The sequence below is a fragment of the Nyctereutes procyonoides genome, unplaced genomic scaffold (genome assembly GCF_905146905.1).
Source record: "Nyctereutes procyonoides isolate TBG_1078 unplaced genomic scaffold, NYPRO_anot_genome, whole genome shotgun sequence".
NCBI lineage: Eukaryota > Metazoa > Chordata > Mammalia > Carnivora > Canidae > Nyctereutes > Nyctereutes procyonoides.
Window position 1 is genome coordinate 56,019,214 of NW_026575140.1, and position 21,568 is coordinate 56,040,781.

The following is a 21,568-nucleotide window of genomic DNA, read 5'->3' on the forward strand; positions in this document are numbered from 1 at the left end:
ACTGGGGAGGAATGCATCAGCTCCTCCTGCCCTAATGTCACAGAATAGCCCCTCAGAGTTCTAGGGAGTTCTAGACGGGGCTAACTGGGACTCTCGAAATCAGTTGTCTGTTTCATAAAAAGTTGTAAAAACCACACCTGGCTGAGTATCAGGACGAGTTTCTGATTTCAGTTCCGTCCACAAACCTTGATGATTTCTTTTCTTGTTAGAGAAGTTTCTCTTGCACCAATAAACCCTATTAATGAATGGGATGGAAAAGGGAGGAGGTGAGAGCTTTTTCTGAAATAATTGGCAAGAGTTTAAAGAGAAGGAGGCTAACTAACAGCGATAGATGTGCCAGTGCCCGAGAGCAATCACCTGCCGTTGGATTGATGGAGAGAAGACGGGCGTGCTGAGTGGCTTTCACTCTGGGAGGGAGGCAGAGAGGACAGAAGGAAGGGATAAGGAATGAGCCAATCTGTGCCTAATCTCTCCTGATGGAAAAGCATCTGGAAATCACAGTGCTCCGTGCAATCTTCTTTGCCCTAAACTGTGAAATATTCACTCTGTCTTACAAACTGGGCATGATTCTGCCAGGAGCAAGCTGCCTGTAATGAAGCCGTCTTTTGCCATGTCCAGGAAAACCAGAAAGCTGCCTTGTACATGCGTAATCGGCCTTTCTTGAGGTTTTTTTTTTTTTTTTTTTTTTTTTGCATTTATGTTTATCTGTTGCTTTGTTACGGTGCAGGCATTTGCTGGCAAACAGGACAGGCAGGATTAAAATAGTTTCTGGTGCCAGGCGCCCAGGGGCTAGCCTGGGAGTTTACAACTTGGTAAATTCCTATCATCTAAAAAAAAAATTTCCTGTCGTCTTTCTCTTATTCCCCATCTTGGCAGTCATTTCGGTCTGCCCATCTCATGGTCCCCTTTATTGCAGAGATGCTAAGTTGCTAGGGCATGCCAAGGAAGACCGTAAATCATCTGCCAACTGAGAGAGCACTCTAGGCCTCACTCTTCTCATCTGTAAAATGGGGACAAGAACGTGTCTACCTCCTACAAATTCAGTGAATTAATTCATAGAAAGAGCCTAGAACAGTGCCCTGGCACAGAGTAAGTCCTCAATTAGCATTAGCTGCTGTTACTATAATTACCATATGCAAAGGCAGCATCGTGCATCCTGTTTTCCTCTCTGCATTCTTCCAAATGATTACCTGGTTCAAACGGCTCAGACCATCCTGCCTATGCCCTTGCTCATGGTGCAACCTTGGGAAAGTCATGTAGCCACTAGGACGTTCCTCATCCTTCTCTGTTCAGAGTTTTACGAGGTTGTCGGGTAAGCGAAGGCTTTATCTGTGTTTCCTTGGTGGTTCTCCCTTTGCGTGCACGTCTGCTTCACCCTGCCCCCTTCCTGCTCCATGCACCCCCTCTAACCATCACTGCTGTTTATTACCTTTCCTCACTGTCACCCCTCGGTGGCCCTGGCAGCCTTCTAATGTCCCCTAGCCACTGCCACTGTCATAGATGCATCTGTTTGCTAGATGTCCCTCCAGAAATCTTACATCTCAAAGAGTAAGCTAGGACGGAGGACGTGAGATATCCTCCCCCATAGAGAATGAATTCTCACCGAGAATGAATTCTCACCGCCAGTGAGAACCCGGGCAGCTTGTGTGCGAGATGTCTTCCCCGGAAGCTTCACGTAATAACAGAGGCGCAGCCACGTGCTCAACGCATGGAGTGTCTGGAAAGCAGTAGGGATGACTTCCTGTGAACGCGCACAGGGAAGAACCGGGGGGCTTTGAGAGGTGGCCCGATTCCAGATTGCTTCCAGCTCAGGTCATAGATGCTGTGAGTGCAGGGACTGGGCCAGAAGAATGGGTGACTGTCCCTGATCTGCAAGAAATGTGGATAAACTACGATTATGTCATCGGGGACGATGATCATTAAACTAGGCTGTCAGTGAAAGTGCCCAAAATGATATCTGACAGAGACCAGCTACTCCCCTGTAGGCGGCCTGTCTGCCTGCCCGCCCTCCTTCCCTCCATCCGGTTGTCTAGGCTCAGACTTAGAACTGGGGCACCTGGGTGGCTCAGGGGTTGAGCACCTGCCTTCAGCTCAGGTTGTGATCCCGGGGTCCTGGGATCGAGTCCCGTACCGGGCTCCCCGCAGGGAGCCTGCTTCTCCCTCTGCCTGTGTCTCTGCCTCTCTCTTGGTGTCTCCCATGAATAAATTTTTAAAAATTACAGAGAATTGACATTCCTATGTGCTACTGCAGAGATGTCAAACAGTTATTTCTTTATTCCTTTTTCAAAGTTGTGGTGGAGTACACATGACGTAAAATCTGCCATCCTAGTGGTGCATAAGTGTGCACTTCAGTAGTGTGAAGCACAGTCACGGTGTTGCGCAAAACTAGAACTCCACACCCAGTGTCCATCCCCCAGCCCCACAACCACCATCCAGCTCCTTGTCCCTGTGAATTTCCCTCCTCTGGGTACCTCGAGTACGTGCAGGATCTTTGTTTTTGCCGCTGCCTTATTTCACGCAGCACAGTGATCACAAGGTTCATCCGTGTCGGAGCATGTGACAGGATTTCCTTAATTTTTAAGGCAGATAAAGACCCCATCTGTGTACATACTGCATCATGTGTATCCCTTCGCCTGCCCATGGACATGGGTTTCCTCCTGCTTTTTGGCCGTTGTGAAGATGATGCCATGAATGTGGACGTACGAGACCTATTCAAGTCCCTGCTTTCAGTTCTTCTGGATATATAGACTCAGAAGTGGAATTGCTGGATCATTTGGTAATTCTATTTTTAATTTTTGGGGAAATCACCAGCACCATTTCACATCCCCAGCAACAGGGCACAAGGGTTCCCATTTCTCTCATCCTTACTAACACTTCTTTTTTGTTTTGTTCTGTTTATGACAGCCGCCTTAATGGGTGTGAAGTGGTATTTCATTGTGTTTTTTTTAAAAAAGATGTTTTTATTTATTTGAGAGAGGAAGAGGGAGAGCATGCACAAATGGGGGGCAGGGAGGCGCAGAGGGAGAGGGAGAAGCAGACACCCCCCTAGCAGCCCCCCTGCACACTGAGCAGGGAGCCTGACAGACATGGGGCTCAATCCCAGGACCCTGAGATTGTGACCTGAGCCAAAGGCAGATGCTTAACCGACTGAGCCACCCAGGCGCCCCTCTCATTGTGGTTTTGATTTGCATTTCCCTGTTGATTAGTGATGTTGAGCATCTTCTCACGTGCTCTTGGCCATCTATAGGTCTTCTTTGGAGCAATGTTTATTCAAATCCTTTGTCCATTTTTCAAATTGTTTGCTGTTCTTGAGTCATAGGAGTTCATTATATATTCTGGATATTAACTCCTTATCGGGTATATGATTGGCAAATATTTTCTACCACTCTCTAGGTTACCTTTTTACTCTATTGAGTGTGATGTGCAGAATTTTAGATTTTGACGTAAGTCCACCTTATCTGTTTTTATTGTGTTGCCTGTGCTTCTGGTGTCATAGCCAAGAAGTCACTGACAAATCTGGTGTGAGGAAGTCTTTCTCTTATGTTTTCTTCTGAGAATTTTATTATTGAAGATCTTTACATTGAGGCTCTGATCCATTTTGAATCAATTCTTTGATATTGAATATTCCTATCTCATAAGAGGATATGTATTTCCATTTATTTGCCTTCGTTTGTGTCCCTCAAAAGTTTTATTTCATTAAAATGTTGCATGTAGTTTTTAAAGATTTTATTTATTTGTTCATGAGAGACATACAGAGAGAGGCAGAGACACAGGCAGAGGGAGAAGCAGACTCCTTGAGGGGAGCTTGATGTGGGACTTGGTCCCAGGACCCCAGGATCACGCCCTGAGCCCAAGGCAGACACTCAACCACTGAGCCACCCAGGTGTCCCAAAATCTGGCATATTTTTAAAGCTTATTTTTCTCTTATTATTTTTTCTTGCTATTATGGGAGAGGTCTTTTTTTCCAGTGCAATTTCTGTTTTTTATTCATATAAACTGAACAATATTAATTTCTATCTTGTGCCAAATTTCTGTCTTTGTACCACACCACCGTACCTTCGTGGTACCCATTTTTTTTTGTTGATTATTTTGGGTTGCTATAAATATTTTGAAGGTGAAAAAATATGAATTATGCGAACTCTTTAATTGGCAAAGGTAGAATTCATTGAGAGCCTCAATGAATGAAATGACATGACATATAAAGTCACATAAAGAGACATAAACTATCTTACTCATCCTGAAGTTACTTGAAATGCTCCAGCTGAGCAAGAAATGAATCAAAATAAAGAACTCATAACTACAGTGACATAGTGTAAAAATAAGGAAACAAACAAAAAAATAAACAGCAAGCAACGAAGTAAATCAAACTTAAAGCTGCTGCCCCCCCAACACTGCCATTTTCATAGTTATTACATTTTCTGTGAACATCAACAAGAATTATTTAAAGAATTGTGATATAGTATAAAAATATCTAATACAAACCCAATCTAGATCTGTATTTTAAAAGAAACTGTAATTTTACAACATTTAGATGAAGAGTGGGACTTAAAATTATAGGCTCAGAAAGAATTTTTTTAATTATGTAGAAATCCTAGACTTAGATCCTTGCTAAAAAAATTTTAAGTCTTGGGACTCCTGGGTGGCTCAGCAGTTGAGCATCTGCCTTCGGCTCAGGACGTGACCCCGGGGTCTTGGGATCGAGTCCTGCATCGGGCTCCCCGCAGGGAGGCTGCTTCTCCCTCTGCCTGTGTCTCTGCCTCTCTCTCTGGGTTTCTTGTGAATAAATAAATACAATCTTTATTTATTTTTATTTTTTTAATAAATACAATCTTTAAAACAAAATTTAAATTTGCATTAAAATGAATGATAGTGTCAGAAAGCCTAAATTCACAATGTTGACACATGAAGGAGTTGAAAAACTGATAACTCCAGAAGAAAAGTAGAAAAAGAATCCAGAAATAAGCTTCAGGGGAGGAGCCGATGTCTCACTGATGGGCAGCAAGGGATTGGTGTCCACCTAGGCAAGAAGGTGCCGTGACTCCCCTGGGTTCTAGGCTCAGATAGCAGTAAACTTACCACTTTCCAATGTGAGCAAGGCTTCACCGCCCAGAGCCTCCATGGAATGGGAAGTTTGCACTAGCTGGTCTCCAGAATGCTTTCCCTCTCATCTAGTCTAGTATGTGTGTGTCTTTGAGAAAAATAGAAAACATTACTTTTCAAGCCTGACTGTGTCAGAATCACCCAGGGAGGGTTTTATTTCTTGGCTCAGGGTCAAAGCTCTCTGGAATTTGACCATGGAATTGTTTGTGTGAGGAAAGCACGCTGATAGCTAATAGATAGCATTTACTGAATGCTTATTATGTGCCAAGCACTTTTAAGAAACATTTTCTATTAATTTATTTTCTGGTGTCTCTTCAGCTCGTGTAAGGTTTTCTCCTTTTGCTAAGCATTTTCCATGAACTCATTGTATTCAGCTTTGAGCTCTAGTAGACCTCCAGAACACACCTGCTGTGCCCTGTCCTTTTAGGTGATAGACACAAATGCAAACCAGGCACCTACTTTTTATGGTCACATTTTCCCATAGGTATCATCAACATATTCCAAAATACCCTCACTACTGGCTTCTAGATTGCCATCAAAATGAAAACACAGTTTAGCTATTTTCACATAAAGCCCTCAGAGACCCTCCAAGAGCCCCAGAGATTCTCCACCCCAGTTGCGAACCATTGGATTGGGGGGGAGGCAGCTAACCCTGCATGGGCCCACCCACCAATAACTAGGAACTCTGACCATCCATGACATGGGGACTTGAAACATGGTCATGAAGGACAGCAAAGCATTGAACAACCAACTGGAAGGCTATTCAAAGGCTATGAAGGGCTCTCCAAAGGGTCTTAGAACCATGTAGGCCATCCACCCAGCTTCCCCTAACGTTAACAACTCACGTGACTTGGTGCAGTTACCAAAACCAGGATGTGATCGTTGGTACAATACTCCTCACTACACTGTGCACCTTCCTTGGATTTTAGCCATCTCTCCCTGACCCCCACAACCCCCAATGTCTTCTTTTAGTTCCAGAATCCCATCCAGGATCCCACATTGTATCTAGTTTTTATGTCTCCTCAGTTTCCTCCTATCTGTGGCAGTTCCTCAGTCTTTCTTTATCTTTTATGACCTTGACGTTCATTCTGGTGAGAACTGGCCAGTTATGTTACAGAATGTTTTCTCATGGTTCGATTGTGGTTGTACTCTCTTGGTAAGAATCCTGCAGAAGTGCATCATAGCAGGGGATACATGATCCTGATATCTTATTATTGGTAATATTGGCTCTGATCATGAGGTTAGGGTGGTGCTGGGTTTCTCCACTGTGCAGTTATTATTTTTCCCTTGTAATCAATTAATCTCTTGGAAGAAACACTCAATGACTGCAAATATCCTGTCTCCTCTCAGATTCTCATCCACAGATTTTAACATCCATCCTGAGGACAGCTATTACTGTGGTATTTTGGCCTCATGGTGATTTTGTATTTCTCTCATTCTATCCACCTTTATTAACTGCTATTCTTTCGTAAAGAAGATCTGTTCCTTCTCCTCCGTTTGTTTTTTCCTTCCATTTATAACATTAGTATAAACTCATGGGTATTTATTTCATCCTACAAATTATAATCCAACACTTTCATGATTTATTTTGTTATTAAAATTGTCCTGGCTTTGGCCATTGGGAGCTCCTTCAAGCTGGCTCCCATATCCTTCTGACACCCTTGTCCCTTTTCAAGGAATGACTTATTTTCTGGCACTATAAGATGTTCCAGGCTCATTTTATATATTTCCAGCCCCGGTCCTGGAATCAACCATTTCTGTGAGGAGCCCTGGTTCCTATGAGTGGAAAATGGTCCTTAGAAATGAAGACCTGGCACTAGGTGTGCTCATTGCTACTGGGATGTCATTTCCTGGCTCTCCGGGCCTAGCTAGAAAAAATATATATACATTTTAATGCAAGCATACACACAACTTTTTCAGTTTTGTGTGTATCTCTATGTAAATACATTAAAAACCACAAGTTCATGCTGATTTCTCCAATGCCAGTCCAACAAGGCGGTTCATTCTAGATTTCCCCCATTCCTTATTTATAATGTCTTTTTCCAACAGTGAGAAGCTGGCTCTCATTATCTGTGATATATTTACTTATTTGCTTAGTTGTAGCAAGCACACAAGTCTCTGGATCCCTATGACAAACAGATTTAATAATTAAAAAATAGTGTTTGCATATAGTTCTTTTTGTCTTTAGCCGTACGTTATCCAGTCAAAATACTATTTTCCAAAGTTCCTCTGCTTAATTCTTTCACTTCCCATCCCTTTAAATATGGTTATGTGACTCATTGGGTGAATTTGTTTGTATTTTTGTCACACACACAACACACCCCCCGCACCTTAAATCCTAGTTGATTTAAGTTATGGTGTGACTTGAGTTACATACTTGGGGTATGTAAAATCTTGCTATGGTTCTGAGTGTTAAAGGGATACATAAAATTAGCCCCAAAGGAGTGTTGCCCGTCCTCATCACCCCCATCTCATTCCCCCCTCCTTCTCATCCCTTTTTTACCTCAGTATCTTTGGTTTCAGGTGTATCTTTCCTGCTTTGATGGTGAGAAATTTTAAAATTAGGTCGTAGTAGAGGTTCTGCCTTGGAAGAGTCTCATGGAGGAGAGTGGGCCAGGGATGGGAAGTCAAACCACAGGGGACGGTAGGAAGGGGCAGAGGGAGGAGTGACACAGGGCCAAAGCTGGTGGTGATGAGGGTCAGCCTCTCTTTTTCCCACCTGTGGAGCTGAGGCTTCAAAGCATGGGCCTAGAATATTCCAGAACATCAGGGAAGCTGTGCGGGCGCCTGCCAGAGTCTGGAGGTACACGCTTCTCCTCCTGTGACATGTAGACCGTAGGCCCACTACCTCTGCCATTCCACAAGGTTTGAGAAGCCCCCAGTCCCTGTCCCCCTGGGGGGCTGCCCCAAGGAAGCTGGATCCAGGCTGACCTTTGACTAGTTCTGTACCTTTGGGAAGATGACCTTGTTTTGCATCATGGGCTCAGGTCAGCATGTGAAGAGGAGGTCTCCCTTTGTGCCCTCTGGGGTCACCGCCCCCCTCAACTGCAGTTCTCCCTGCTGTGCTCAGGGTCCCCAGTAAGGACTCACCCTTACTGGCTCAGGAAGAGGAACTTGGAGGTGGCGGCAAAGCCCAGCTGTCCAATATTTCAACACGACCCCACCATGAGGGAGGGGCATTCCCATTCCGGGCAGCAGCTGGAATTTCACAACAGATGCTCCTCTCAGCAAGGTGGCCCCGGGCAGCCAGGCCTCGCCTGCCAAGTCTTTCTGAAATCATCCTTGGGGAGGGAGGGAGTGCCACCTTCTTCCCCCTTCATCTCCACCCCAAAGCCACTGGGGGTTCTGACAAGTCACAAGAATCGGCTGATGACTGACTCATCCCACAGAAATGCCAGAGGTCCAGGTGGTGAACCACGGTGTGCAGGGCTAACCCCAGGGCAGGTTAGCTGAGGATCTGGACTGGGCTCCCACCTCCCTTTGGTTCCCAAGGCCCAGTGCCTTGGGCAGGTCCTGCTTGGGGCCAACTCAGATGGTGTCAGGATGCCAGGGGGGCTGGCACAGCAGGAGCCTTGCCCAGTGCCCAGTGCCTCTGGCCCATCCATGGAGAAGGCCCTGATGGTCTTCAATGAATAGCCAGGGACACTGAAGCCAAGAGATGGGAGGCTTAGAGGCCTGGAGGAGGAGAGGAGTATGGGCCACCAGGTGTGGGAGGGGTGCTGCGAAGCCTGCTCATAGCTGCCCCAGGATGCCGTGTGTTGACCCCCTAAGAATAGGGGGTACAACAGAAGTAGTGTTGGCTGAAATGTTCATTTGCATCTTGTGTTTACAGTGGGACGCAATAGGGCGGATGACTCATTCCTGCCCTGTGACACAACCCAGTTGTCCCTTGCAGCAGGGGCTGGGTGGAGGGGACTTTCAACCCAGTTGGTGTGGCTCAGCCCTTGCCCAGGCTAAAGACTGCCCAGTTCAGCCACTAGAGAGCCTCTGTGGGTCCTGATCCCCTCTCTGGAGGGCAGGCAGCTGGTGTAGACAGGCATGGTGGGCTCAAGGTCATAGCAACTGGGAAGGTAGGTCTCTTGAAGCAAGATCATGTTACAGTTTATTGAGTCTGCGGTCTTAGGGGTGAAAACACCAACTGGTGGTGTTGTCCTGGTAACTGGCATCTGACTGTGTCTGGTTAAGACCAGACTCCCTGGGTTTGGTCCTGGCTTTGCCACTTCTTCGCTGTGTGACCTCAGGTGGAGGGGAACTCCTCTCTGCCACAGATTACCCTGTCCCCCTCCATCCAGTTTCTCCCAGAGGTGACCCACCCATCAGCCTCTTTCTGCTGATGATCCCTCACCCCGCTAGGATGACCCCTCCAGGGTCAAGTGTCAACCAAACAGCTGTAGTCGGGCTTATGTGGCTAATTCCCACTCCTCCCTTTCCGCACAAGGAGTTCATATGTCCTCCCCCGGCACTGGGCCTGCATGCCGTTGCCCACTCTGCTCTTGCTCTCAATCCTACCATGGCTCCCGGTTAGCACAGGAGCAAGTGTGCTGGTTGTGGAGAGTATTGTGACCCCAAAATGGCAGCATCCCCCCCAGCTGGCAGGCATCGGGTCTGAATAGGGGACTCTCTTAAAGCACCCCCCCTTGGCTTTGGGAGAGAAGGGAGAGCCCTCTGGAATGCTTGACAAGCTCTCATCTCTTCCCCAGTCTTCTCGTCTCAGTGGGGGAGGGTGGGCAGCTGGCTGAGTGGGGATGGACACCTGCCAGCGAGGCCCCCACCCCTGCCAGCCCACCATGACTCTTAGAACATTAGCAGGTGGATTAGCACCTTCTGTCCTCAGAGTTGGGCCTTGGCTGCAATTTGGGAACACAGATGTTGTCCTGCTTGATACTGTTGTCTGGTTACAGCTGTGTGGGCTCTCCCAGTGGGATGCCCACCCCTGGGCTGCCCCTTACCATCTCGGGGTCTCAGTTGCCCCTTCTGGGAAATGAAGCACTTGAAGGGGTGGGGGGCTAACCTCTGAGCTCCCTCCAGGAACCCACGCTGGGGCTAACACGGAGAAATCAGCCTGTGGGGCAGAGGGGGCCCCTTGATGCCATCTGGACCAACCGTCCATGCCCCAAATTCATCTTTTTGAAGGAGCCTGATCTCTTGGCTCTTCCAGCAGGTGCTTATAGCTCCGAGTCTGGATAGGCTAAGCTGGGGAGGGTCTCATTTGGGGGCTGCCGCCGAAGGCAGGCAGCCGAGACCTTATCATGAGGGTCCATTCCCAGGATGCGTGTCCATGCTGCACACTGGCACGTCCAGGCAGGGCATGGGCCCAGAAGCCTCTGACACCAAGGAGCGTGGCCCACGGGGGACATCACTGAAGCGGGGTGATGCTGGACAGCTTACAAAGGGCTCGCAGTCCCTCTCAGGCTGGAGAAGTAGGAGGATTTGCCTACGTGGGGCCTCCGGGAGCCCAGGCTTCCAGTCATGCCGCTGGGGCGATGCTAGGATGTCCCAGTTTTGCATGTCGTTTGCATGGCTCAGCCCAGGGCTCCATGCTTCTGCTTCTGGTTTCCGGGCCTGTCCCCAGTTCCACAGAGCTGGACCGTTGCTTCCTTGGCATCCCTCCAGGACCTGGCGTGACAGGGCCAGTGGCAGGGCCTGCCCAGGGCGGGGGCAGACGCGGGAGTGGGGAGTGGGTGAGTGTCCCCGGGGCCTGGAGTGGGCTGGCTTTCGCGCCTTGGGAGCGCACGGGGCACACAGCCGCTCTGGCATTCTCCCCAACAGCCCTCTGGGGTCAGTACTGTGTTATCCCCATTTCCCAGAGGAGTAGACTGAGGCTCGGAAAAGAACACTTGCTGGAAGTCACACAGCTCACCACGATCGGAGTCACACTCCGAGTCCGAGTCTGTTGCCGGCAGAAGCCAGGTTCGTCCACAGTGCTGAACCATGTGCCCCGGGAGCCCCCAAACGGAGCTAAGAAGCTGGGCTGGCCTGGTGGCGGCTCTCAGAGCGCAGCACCTCTCCTGGCTCCCCAGCTGGTGCCACAGCTTTTCCTAATGCCCCTTCCCCGCGGCCCTCCAGGTCCCTCCTTGGTAGGACAAGGGGGGAGCAGAACACACAAGGCCTTTGATGCCTAGGGGCACTGCCAGCCCTTGAGGAAAAGGAAGACGGGTGGCAAGAGTGGAGGGGAGGGCAGAGAAGGAGCAGGTGCCTGAGGCCTGGGCACCCAAGCCGAGGGCGAGGTGGGGTGGGCATGGGGGCTGTGTGAAGGCCTGGAGCACCCGGCCAACCTGGTGCAGCCTTCTCCCTACCCATCCCTGGGCCTGGGGCTTCAGAAAAATCCTCCCTCTCCTGGTGATGCTGAGTTTTCCCACAGAGCCCTGCTGCCTGCTGCCGTCTGCCTACTGCCGGGCCCTCGCGGGGACCCCGTCACCTGGCAGCCTCCGCGACTACAGGGCTGACTGCACTGGGGCCGTGTGCTCCGCGACACCAGCTGCTCCCCGAGCCCAGGGCTGTCCAGGCTGACCGGCGTCTATCCCCTGCACCCCCCACCTGCAGGCGATGACTCAGGATGCAGCCAGGGGCCACGACGTGCACGGAGGACCGCATCCAGCATGCACTGGAGCGCTGCCTGCATGGGCTCAGCCTCAGCCGCTGCTCCACCTCCTGGTCCGGTAGGTCTGGGGGAGCGGGGAGCAGGGCTGGGGCACAGGGCACCCAACAATGGCCAGGGGCTGGCAGCTTTGGGTTCCATCCCCCGAGTACGTGACTGTGCAAGACCCCACCCAGGCAGGCCCCCCACGGGCACAGCGCCTGCTGGCGGGTGGGTGGGCCCTCGGCGTGGGGTCCTTTGTCTCTTGTCCCCTGACTTCTTCCTCCTCCTCATGGCTGAGTCTCTCTCTCTTTCCCAGAAGCACAACTCCTAAGAGAAGGTATCGATCCATCATAGAAACCCTACAATGGCTGATTCCAGAAGAACAGCTAGGAACCCGTAGATAGCTCTCCCCAGAATTCTGTTTACCTGGTTTTTAGTTCCTTCCAGAGCTGCATCCCCTATTTTCCCCTGTAGGACAGCGGGGAATCTCAACCGAGCTTCAGGGAGCAGGAGGTTTCCGTGTGATGTGTTCCCTGGGACTGAGAAACAGGCTCATCTGCAGGGCTGGGGCGATTGTCTCTCTGAAGACTGGTGCCTACTTGTAATAATTTCTCAGGCTTATAAGACGTTTCACATCCCATATCTCATTCGCCTCCCTAAGTAGCCTAGAAGATAGCTAGCCACGGCTCCTTGAACATACGTGGTGCCTTCCTACCGCAGGACCTTTGCACTTGCTGCCTGCAATTCTTCCCTCAGAAGGGGCACATAGCTGGCTCCTTCTCATGCAAGTCTCAGCCCACGTGTCCCCTCCTCCAAGAGGCTTTCCTTGCTTTTTGGGATTGAACAGATCTGGATTAAAACCATCTCTCACTGGCTGCTGCCACCTCATGCAAGTCATTTAACCTCTCAGGACCCTACCTGCCTTGTAAAGTCAAGAGTAGAGTAGCGACAGAGTAGTGACAGCAGGAGGCACTGGTTGGGAGACTCAGGGGAGTGTGTGTGAGCACCTAGCACCTTACTGGCACACAGTGGGTGGTCGGTCAATGGTAGTTTGCTTCCTGCCTGGGTTTTGACAGAGCCTAAGCATGTAGAATTGGGGGGTGGCCATCGGTATGTAAGAGAAGACAAAAATATCTGACTTTGGCCGGTTTTACAAAAACCTGTGTCCACACGAAACTCCTGGCCAGTTCACTTCCACCCTAAATGCTCTCACGTGCACTACTCACATGTGTGCGTGTGCAAACACACACACACACGCATGCACACACAGGCCTCCATGACCACCCCGCTAGTTTCTAAGGGCTTCCCCTTACTGGCTGCGGGGAAATTGAGACCAACAAAGTGAAAAAGTCTGGGAAAGTTCTAGAAGGACAAAGTAACCCACTCTGGCTTCCAGAAGACAGACGGATGTGGCTTCCCCCTGCCTGCGCTCCCCAGCCAGGCAGTCCTGGAAAGTCCCACAGGCAGGCAGACACCTGGGCTTGTTTCCTGGGGCAGAGCTTGCTGTGGCTTCTATGCTTGTTCTCCAGCACTCTCTGCCCCTGCCCTCCTTCAGGCACCAAGCAGGTTCCGGCACCCCCCGTAGGAAGTCAGGGCAAGAGGCGGTTGTGGAAGACCCATGGCCTTGAAAGGGGATCGGGCCCGTCTCTATATCTCTTGAGCCCACTCTCTGCAGGAATCAGAAACTTGTCTTGATGAGGCATGACAGTGTTGATGGCTGATCTAGAGTGTTCTCAGACTCCTACCTTGGAAAAGAGGGCCCCTGTGTAGCCCCGGGGACTCCCACCCCCTGCCCCAGACCTACACTGAACGCTCACCTGTCCTCTGCCTTTCCAGCTGGCCTGTGTCTCAATTGCTGGAGCCTGCAGGAGCTGGTCAGCAGGGACCCAGGCCACTTCCTCATCCTCCTGGAGCAGATCCTGCAGAAAACCCGAGAGGTGAGGGCCGGCCAGGGCTTGAGGAGTCAAGGGGAAAGGTCCCCGCGGAGCATCAGTTCTGGGGTGCCCGCCCCAGCGTGGAGCTTAGTAAAGGCACTGGGACCCCCCCCTTGAGTTTTCTGTACTAGTGGTGTTTGTGGATTGAAGGTTTCTAGGGAGGGCTTGCGGTCCTTTCAATAACAAGACGAGGATTCGTGAGATTCCTGAGCTAGGGTTCTGAGTTTAAGCTGCCTTTAAAAATTTTTTTTTAAATTTTTTTAGAGAGAGTGCAAACACAAGCAGGGGGAGGGATGGAGAGAGAGAGAGACAGAGGGAGAGAATCTTAAGCAGGTTCCACACCCAGCACAGAGCCCGATGCCAGGCTCGATCTCATGACCCTGAGATCATGACCTGAGCCAAAATCAAGAGTCAGATGCTCAACAAACTGAGCCACCCCGATGCCCCATTTAAGCCATTTCTTGAGACAGACATGGCTTGTAAGTCTAGGTATTGATTAGAGAGGAGGGAGGAAGCTCTCTCCCATATTCCTTTTCTTAAAAAGACCCATAAAAATCGACACAGAAGAGAAAATGGATTAGAAAGGTAAACTGAGACCCTGTCTAATGGCAGGTCCATAAGAAATAGACTTTTATGACCTTCTAAAAAGAAGGGTGTGTCTAAGGCTCAGCTGGGCTGGGATTCCAGAACACCTGTGAGTCCCTAAAAAGGATGCTGGGTCTTTTGTAAAGAATTCTCTTCTTAAGTGGTTTTTATTTTTTTCCTTTTTAAAAAATACATGATGAGTTGGAAAACATGTGACTTTCTCAGCTGTCCCTGGAAAGTCTTGGTTTATCAAGATGCTCACCACCGTTTACTGGGTACTGTTATAACCCGATCACAAGCAGACCAACTCAGAAGAGCTAAACTGCCTCTGGAGTGTTTAACTCATAAATGCAAATATCAACTACCGCGTAACAATAGGGGAGGGTTTGTAGAAGAGACCTGAGCAGCAGGTGTATCAGACACATGATCTGTTCAGGGTAAAGAGAAGGAGAATTCTCCATTTGAGCCTGCAGAGCACAGCACAGATGGTGGGGATTTCTCTGTATCTTCAGCCCCCATGAATTCCAGGATGGGCTGAAACGTGTAGCATTTTGGCCAAAGAATTCTGAAAAAAACGTATGTATCTAGTGTGGTGGGTGTGTCAAAGAGATGATGCATCAGGGAACAAATAGAATTTGTAAGCCAATATGGAAAAAATGTTGCCTTGGTTATAATAAAACAAATGCAAATCAAAACCATAATGAGACAGTTTTTGCCTAGCAAATTTGCATAAATAAATAAATAAATAACAAGAAATGCAGGGAAGGATAGAGTGAAACCAGTGCTTTCATATTTGTGGCATTTTGAAATTGGCACAGTCCTTCTGGAAAGCAACTTGGCAGTTTGCTTTAAAGATTAGAAATGTGTTTATACTCATTGAACTATTGATCCCACTTCTTGAACTCTAAAGATAAAGAATCCCAGTTATAGAAAAAAGCAACACGTACAAAGTGATGTGCATTGCAAAAGCATCTAAAACAGCAAGAAGATAATCTCAAATGTCCAAAGTGAAGCTAATAAATTATGGCAACCTATCAGAAGAAATATTATGCAGGTAATAAAAAGATGGGTATTATCCAAAGGTATGAACAAATTTAAATATACAACAAAATTGCATCAGTAAGATTTATTACATGGTTTAGTGAAAATTGACTAAACATTTGGAAAAATTCAGAGTAAGTTTCCTACTGCATACCATACAGCAGATAGAATTCTAAGTGTAGGGCAGCCCTGGTGGCGCAGCGGTTTGGCGCCGCCTGCAGCCTGGGGTGTGGTCCTGGAGACCTGGGATCGAGTCCCACGTTGGGCTCCCTGCATGGAGCCTGCTTCTCCCTCTCCCTCTGCCTGTGTCTCTGCCTCTCTCTCTGTGTGTCTATGAATAAATAAATAAAATCTTTTAAAAAAAAGAATTCTAAGTGTATTAAAGATCTACATTTAAGAAAATGAAGCTTCAGAGAAAAGAAGAAAAGAGATGTAGGAATATTTACAGGATGCTCACTTGCCAAAGCAAAAATCCATGAAGGAAAAAAACGAACACTTCTAATATTGGGACATCAAGGGAAAAATCTATAAAATTAAAAAGCACATAACAGGGGTGCCTGGGTGGCTCAATCAGTTAAGCATCTGCCTTCGGTCAGGTCATGATCCTGGGGTCCTGGGATCGAGCCTTGCATCGGGGTCCCTGCTCAGCAAGGAGCCTGCTTCTTCCTCTCCCCACTGTTCGCATGTTCTCTTTCTCTCTCTTTCAAATAAATAAACAAAATCTTAAAAAAAAAAAAAAAAAAAAAGGATCCCTGGGTGGCGCAGCAGTTTAGCGCCTGCCTTTGGCCCAGGGCGCGATCCTGGAGACCTGGGATCGAATCCCACGTCGGGCTCCCGGTGCATGGAGCCTGCTTCTCCCTCTGCCTATGTCTCTGCCTCTCTCTCTGTGTGTGTGACTATCATAAATAAATTAAAAAAATAAAAAAAAAGTCATTTTCAAAAAAAAAAGACAAATTTGAAAAAATATTTACAACACAAATAAAAAGGAAATGCATAGCCAGGAACAGGGGAAACGTGTGTTTTTAGAGGTGATATAGGAAACAGAAATTCATTTATAGTATTATAGGTAAAAAAAAAAAAAAAGTAGGAGTAAAAATACACATACTACAATCAAGTTTCCCGGAGGAAAATACATAGAGAAAAATGGTGTTAGGAGAAGCATTGCGATATTAGCTGGGGTTGCATTTAGAGGGGGGATATTGTGATGCCTTTTTTTTAAAACTTGCATTTCCCAAATTTTTGCCTTGTGGTTATATTGCCTTTCATGTAAGAAAGAAAGAAAAGAAAGTACAGAGCAAGAGAGCACTGCTCTATTCTACACCTGTGCTGAGCCTCACCCTCTTCTCTCCTGTCCCATCCACAGGTCCAAGAGAAGGGCACTTATGACCTTCTGGCCCCCCTGGCCCTGCTCTTCTACTCCACTGTCCTCTGCGTAAGTTCCAGGGTGGGCCAGCTGGGGGAAGTGGGAAGGGACAGGGAGGGGTGGCCTCACACCTCCAGAGACAACACGGAGGGAAGCTGTCAAGCCAGGACCCTGAAACAGGTATCAGCCCTCTGATGGCTTCAGAGCAGCCACTCTGAGAGGCCTCTAGAACCCCATGCAGATCCCATCATGCCTGGTGTATCCAGGCTCCTGTGGAAGGTCTGCTGTCCACAGCCCATGCACGAGCCATGACACAGATCCTGCTGAGAGATTTGAGGTCCACCTCATTCTATACCCTAATAGTTCACCCAGTGTGAGCAGCACTAGACCAGCGGCATCAAAGGACCATGGGAGCCAATCCACTTTGAAGCACAGATCTTTGCCTCAAGCAAGGATAGTAAATACAGGTTGTGTAGGCATTGAAGACCACTCCCCCAAATGAGTGGCAGCAATGGCACCATGTAGTATGACCTCCAGGGTGGAAGCTTTTCAGAGAGGTGCTTTCATGTATTGGGTATTGTGTGTGGTGAAATCATGGCCCTGCAGTAGAGGTGCCCCTGGGTGCCATCTTGCCCATCTATAACTCACTCCCTAGGGATAACTTCTGGTTCTTTCTGGTCTCATTCTGAGACATACTGCTGCCCGGAGGAGTGTATCTTGTGTGGAATATTCCAGAAAGGAGCAGGGTCTGTTCTGGAATACCAGTGAGCTCTCTCTCACCTATGAGGTCTCATACCCAGACCTCTCTGCTTGCTGCTCCCTTTCCATCCAGACGCCACACTTCCCACCAGATTCAGATCTCCTTCTGAAAGCAGCCAGAACCTACCACCGATTCCTGACCTGGCCTGTTCCTTACTGCAGCATCTGCCAGGAGCTGCTCACCTTCATTGATGCTGAACTCAAGGCCCCAGGTAAGTGTCGGGGTGGCAGGTGCATGGGCTCTTCATTGTGCACACAGCATCAAATGGCTGAGAGGCGTGAACATAAGACACAACTCAAGGAGGAATTCCTAGGGGAAGCTGAGCAGGGTTCAAGGCAAGGAGACCCCACTACATGGTCTGTGCCTGTACTCTGGTTTGCCAAAAGGTCTCTGAGACTGCCCAGGTCAGAGAGAGAAGCCCCCACAATAGTGACAAAAGGCCTTTCTGGGTTCTTTTTGCCTTAGGATCAAATAGGAAAATGCATGTGTGGATAGCTTTAGTCCTGGCCAGAGAAGTAGCTGGCACTAGGAATGGACAGGTTGATGGGTGCCATAGTCGATGGGTGCCATGGTAGGTGTGGACAAGCACCTGGTGCTAAGTTTTCACATGTGAGGGGTCTGCAAAGTAGGAATTCTTGAAAAACTGCTGGTGTTCTAATAGACATGAAAATGAAGTCCTAGGAAACTGTTTTAGGGCAAGAGAAAAATCTAAGAAGGTAAGATTTACTGTGTGCAAGATGGTCTGCTAGACTAATTCATCAGCGTCAGTAGCTCAAAGGAATAATGTCAGGTAAACATCCTGATAGATGCCCCTAAAACATTTGATAGAATTCAACATTAATTCCTAATATTAGGGATCCCTGGGTGGCGCAGCGGTTTGGCGCCTGCCTTTGGTCCGGGGCGCGATCCTGGAGATCCGGGATCGAATCCCACATCGGGCTTCTGGTGCATGGAGCCTGCTTCTCCCTCTGCCTGTGTCTCTGCCTCTCTCTCTCTCTCTGTGACTATCATAAATAAATAAAAAATAAAAAAATTTAATTCCTAATATTACAATATTTGGAAACTATTATTAACACATGGAAGTGTTCTTAAGGAAGTAACAGCCCACAGTGAAATGCTAGAAGTGTTTCCATTTACATCAATAACCTTCCTCTTTGTGCTTATAGGAATTTGCCTATGCAAAAAGGCAAAAATAAAGAATTTTTCTTCTTCCAGAGAAGATAACATTTTAATTATGCAGAAATCAAACAATTGCTTATCTGTCAAGACTAAGAGAATCACCCAAAGAACTGTCAGAACTGACAAACAGGTAGCTAATGGCATTAACCAGTAAGAGAATATAGTGAGGGAGAAAGAAACCCAATTTATAATCGCAACTAAAAATATAAAAGAAGAAAAAGAGATGTGAATTACCTACATACAGAAATAAACCTAACTGAAGGATAAGTTACTTAAGAGACATGTTGTTAGATTGAATCAATATTGTAGTAACAGCAGGTGTTATAGAAATAAATGCAATTGTGATAAAAAAATACCAACAATATCTTTTAAAATTTATCAAAATAGATAAAGTCTATCTGAAAGAACAAATGCTCTCCAGTAGCATTTTCTTCTGTATTTATCATGTTTTTATTGATGTATTCTTATAGCAGAAGAAGGGGTATTTCCCTTAGTAGGTCTTTGAAAGTTAACTATATAGTTAACTATAAAGTATAACTATAAGGCTATAGGTATTAAAATAGTGCACTGTTGGTATAAGAATAGATAAATTAATGGAACAACATAGAATGGCTAGAAATGGGCTAAATATATAAAGATCTGTTATATGATGAAGTGGCATCCTGAAACCAGTGATGAATAAAATTTATCATTTGATAAATGGTATCAGGACAATTGACAGACCATTCAAACTGAGTTATAGTTTTGTCTTAAAAAAAAACTAAGAACCCTATCTCAAACAAATTTCAGATAGATTAAAGATTGAAGTATGGGAAATAAGACTATGAATGTAATAAAAGAAAAGTAGGTTACATGAACCACCTAGAGTGGAGGAGATACCAAACAGCCAGCTACTCCGCCCCCAGGCAAAAATTATAAAAGAAAAGGCGGACAGATTTGAGAGCATCAAATTTAAAGCTTTTATATAGCTATCCAATCATTAAAGATGTAGATACAGAGTTACGGAGGGCAAAAGACGTCCAGTAGTAACTTGCTGAGTCAAAAAGCAGGTCCCCCAAATACTATGTATATTTTAATCCCATTTTTGTTTTTTTCTCTTTTAAGTGTATACATGCACCAAACCCTGCCTCGTGCCCACAGCATTTAAACCCACCCAGGACAGGAGAACCAGATCTCATTCCTCAACGATTCCTAGGCCTGAGAGCTCAGGACTGAAGCTCTGTGTGTAAATACCTTTGCAGGGTTTCAGAATTTCTTCCTAATTATCTGATTTGTCTGCCTAGCCAATCAGCTGAGCTGTCCCCCACCAACCAGCCAATCAATTGATTTGTCTTCTCCCGACCAATCAGCTGACCTACCTGGCTGCCCAGCCAATCAGCTGTCTGTGGTTACAGAGGCACAGAGCAGGTACAGGGCAGGGTTGGCCACACCCCGAAGCCCGCCTGTTCCTGTTGAGACTTGAGTGGAAAAATCTAGAAATCCGGAAGATGAAGTGCTGGACAGGTAGAGGTGCTCGGGCACATGACGGATAGAAAAAGTTTGCCAATCTAACTTGCAAGGCGCCCTAAGTGACCCAGCCAGTTCAGGGTTCATCTCTTCCATCCCCTTCCTTCCAGCTGCTCCCCCAAACCCCACAGTTCCGTGTTGATTGCTTCTGGGCTTCTTGCTGGTGACCAGAACTCCTTGAACCAGAAGGCTACATTTTTCTTTCCTTCTATAATGAAGACAGGATTAAAAATGCAAATATGTTGACAGGGCCTTCAGTGGATAATCCCAAGATCTAAGTGCTAAGTGACTTTTTTTTTTTTTTTTTTTTTTTTTTTTACTTTGAAAGGGGTGCAAGAGATGTAGAGCTGGGGGAGGCTGTCCCCTGCACGCAGGGAGACCGCTTCCCACCACCCGGTAGAACCAGCCAGCTCTTCGCTGAATGCACATGATGCCTCAAGATATTTTGAGGGGGCAGCTGAGCAGAGCCTCTGTCCTGGGCAGCCCAGCGAGCAGATGTGCGTGGACAGTGAGAGCCAGGCAGAGCAGCAGTGGGAACTGGAGAGGGAATGAGGGTTCTTAGATGCAGAGCAGAGGACCCCTGGGAAGCCCAGTCCCTCAAAATGCTGACCACCTTCCCCTTGACATTGCCCAGGGACTGTGTGACAGCTCAGATGTCCTGGTGACAGAGGAGAAGGCAAACACCCATCTGGAGAGGGTGGTGGCGGCCAGGCTGCCTTGCCAGGGACTCCTCCTCTTCCAGGGAAAGCAGAACCGAAATAGGAAAGCCTGGACTCTTTCTCAGGCCAGAGAGTCATTTTCAAACGGTTAAAAAAAAAAAAACAAAAAAAACCCTAATATGGGATCCCTGGGTGGCTCAGCAGTTTAGCTCCTGCCTTCGGCCCAGGGCATGATCCTGGAGTCTCAGGATCGAGTCCCACGTCGGGCTCCCTGCATGGAGCCTGCTTCTCCCTCTGCCTGTGTCTCTGCCTCTCTCTCTCTCTCTCTGTGTCTCTCATGAATGAATAAATATAATCTTTAAAAAAAAGAAGAAGAAAGCAAATTCCAGAATAAATCCATTTAAAATATCTATATTAAATATTTTTTTAAAAAACTAATATGTAAAAAAAAAAAAAAAACTAATATGTACAAACATGTGAGCCTTTGTCAGAGACACTGAGCCCATCAGGGACCCAGCAAGGTGGCAGAGCTGCTTTAAAGGCAGGTGTAAGAACCCAATAGAAGTTTCTCAGGTAAGCCAGAGTAAAATTGCAAAATCAGGAAGTTAGTTAATATCAGAGAGGGGGATAACCCCATAACCTATGGGGCACACTTTTCTACCCCAAAAAATCCCTCCAGTCATCTCACATCCATGGGTTCACTCGCAGTTCATAGAGTCTGAGCGCTCATCAGTGACGACTAGTAAATGAAGCTAAATCACCCCCTTCTGGGATCCTGAAGTGGACTTGCTAGAAGGTGCCTCAGTGCGCTTTTATTACGGCCCGTGGGAATATTTTTGCCTCATTGCTGAGTGCCCCCAC

At 47.5% G+C, this 21,568-nt stretch overlaps 1 protein-coding gene across 3 annotated transcripts in view; it reads left to right on the forward strand.

Annotated features, from left to right (window-relative positions):
* The window catches only part of PIK3R5 (phosphoinositide-3-kinase regulatory subunit 5), a 65,743-nt gene that overhangs the window by 29,457 nt on the left and 14,718 nt on the right, over positions 1 to 21,568 (forward strand). For all 3 annotated transcript variants that reach the window (XM_055307177.1, XM_055307179.1, XM_055307180.1), the window contains exons 2-5: positions 11,462 to 11,759; positions 13,517 to 13,617; positions 16,604 to 16,672; positions 17,436 to 17,574. In XM_055307177.1, the coding sequence (XP_055163152.1) occupies positions 11,657 to 11,759; positions 13,517 to 13,617; positions 16,604 to 16,672; positions 17,436 to 17,574 (412 nt within the window). In that variant the 5' untranslated portion in view covers positions 11,462 to 11,656. The remainder of the gene's footprint in view (positions 1 to 11,461; positions 11,760 to 13,516; positions 13,618 to 16,603; positions 16,673 to 17,435; positions 17,575 to 21,568) is intronic.